This window comes from Haliaeetus leucocephalus, unplaced genomic scaffold (genome assembly GCF_000737465.1).
Source record: "Haliaeetus leucocephalus isolate CR32 unplaced genomic scaffold, Haliaeetus_leucocephalus-4.0 Scaffold325, whole genome shotgun sequence".
Taxonomy (NCBI): Eukaryota; Metazoa; Chordata; class Aves; order Accipitriformes; family Accipitridae; genus Haliaeetus; species Haliaeetus leucocephalus.
Window position 1 is genome coordinate 26,272 of NW_010972761.1, and position 504 is coordinate 26,775.

The 504-nt window shown below is 65.7% G+C and overlaps 1 protein-coding gene across 1 annotated transcript in view; it reads left to right on the forward strand.

The window, feature by feature from the left end:
- The window catches only part of AP4M1 (adaptor-related protein complex 4, mu 1 subunit), a 3,004-nt gene that overhangs the window by 305 nt on the left and 2,195 nt on the right, over positions 1 to 504 (forward strand). Inside the window, exons 2-3 of the mRNA XM_010571411.1 lie at positions 2 to 31; positions 107 to 203. Coding sequence (XP_010569713.1) covers positions 2 to 31; positions 107 to 203 — 127 coding nt within the window. The remainder of the gene's footprint in view (position 1; positions 32 to 106; positions 204 to 504) is intronic.

The following is a 504-nucleotide window of genomic DNA, read 5'->3' on the forward strand; positions in this document are numbered from 1 at the left end:
CGCCCTTCACTCTGGTGGAGTTCCTCAACAGGTACAGGGTGGCTGGGGCTGGGGAGGACAGTGGGGGGTGATGGGGACCCATTGATGGCCGCGGGTCCTGCCGTAGGCTGGTGACGCTGTTGCGGGACTTCTGCGGGCCCCTCAGCGAGAAGAACGTCAGCCTCAACTTCGCCCTCATCTACGAGCTGCTGGATGAGATGCTGGTGGGGACATTGCCAGGGGGTGCTGGGGACACACGGCGGGAGCTGGGGACATGCCTGGGGGTGCTGGGGACACCCTACGGGGGGTGGGGGTGAGAACACCTCGGCGTGGTGAGAACTCCCTGGAAGGAACAGGGGACACCCCGGGGGGGCACTGGGGACACCTCATGGAGCTGGGGACACTCCTTGGAGTGGTGGGCACCCCTTTGGAGCTGGGGACAGCTCAGAGGGTGATGGGGAAACCCCAGAACACCCAGATGGAACACCCCAGAGGGAAGGGGACAGCAGACAGTTCCGGGGGGGG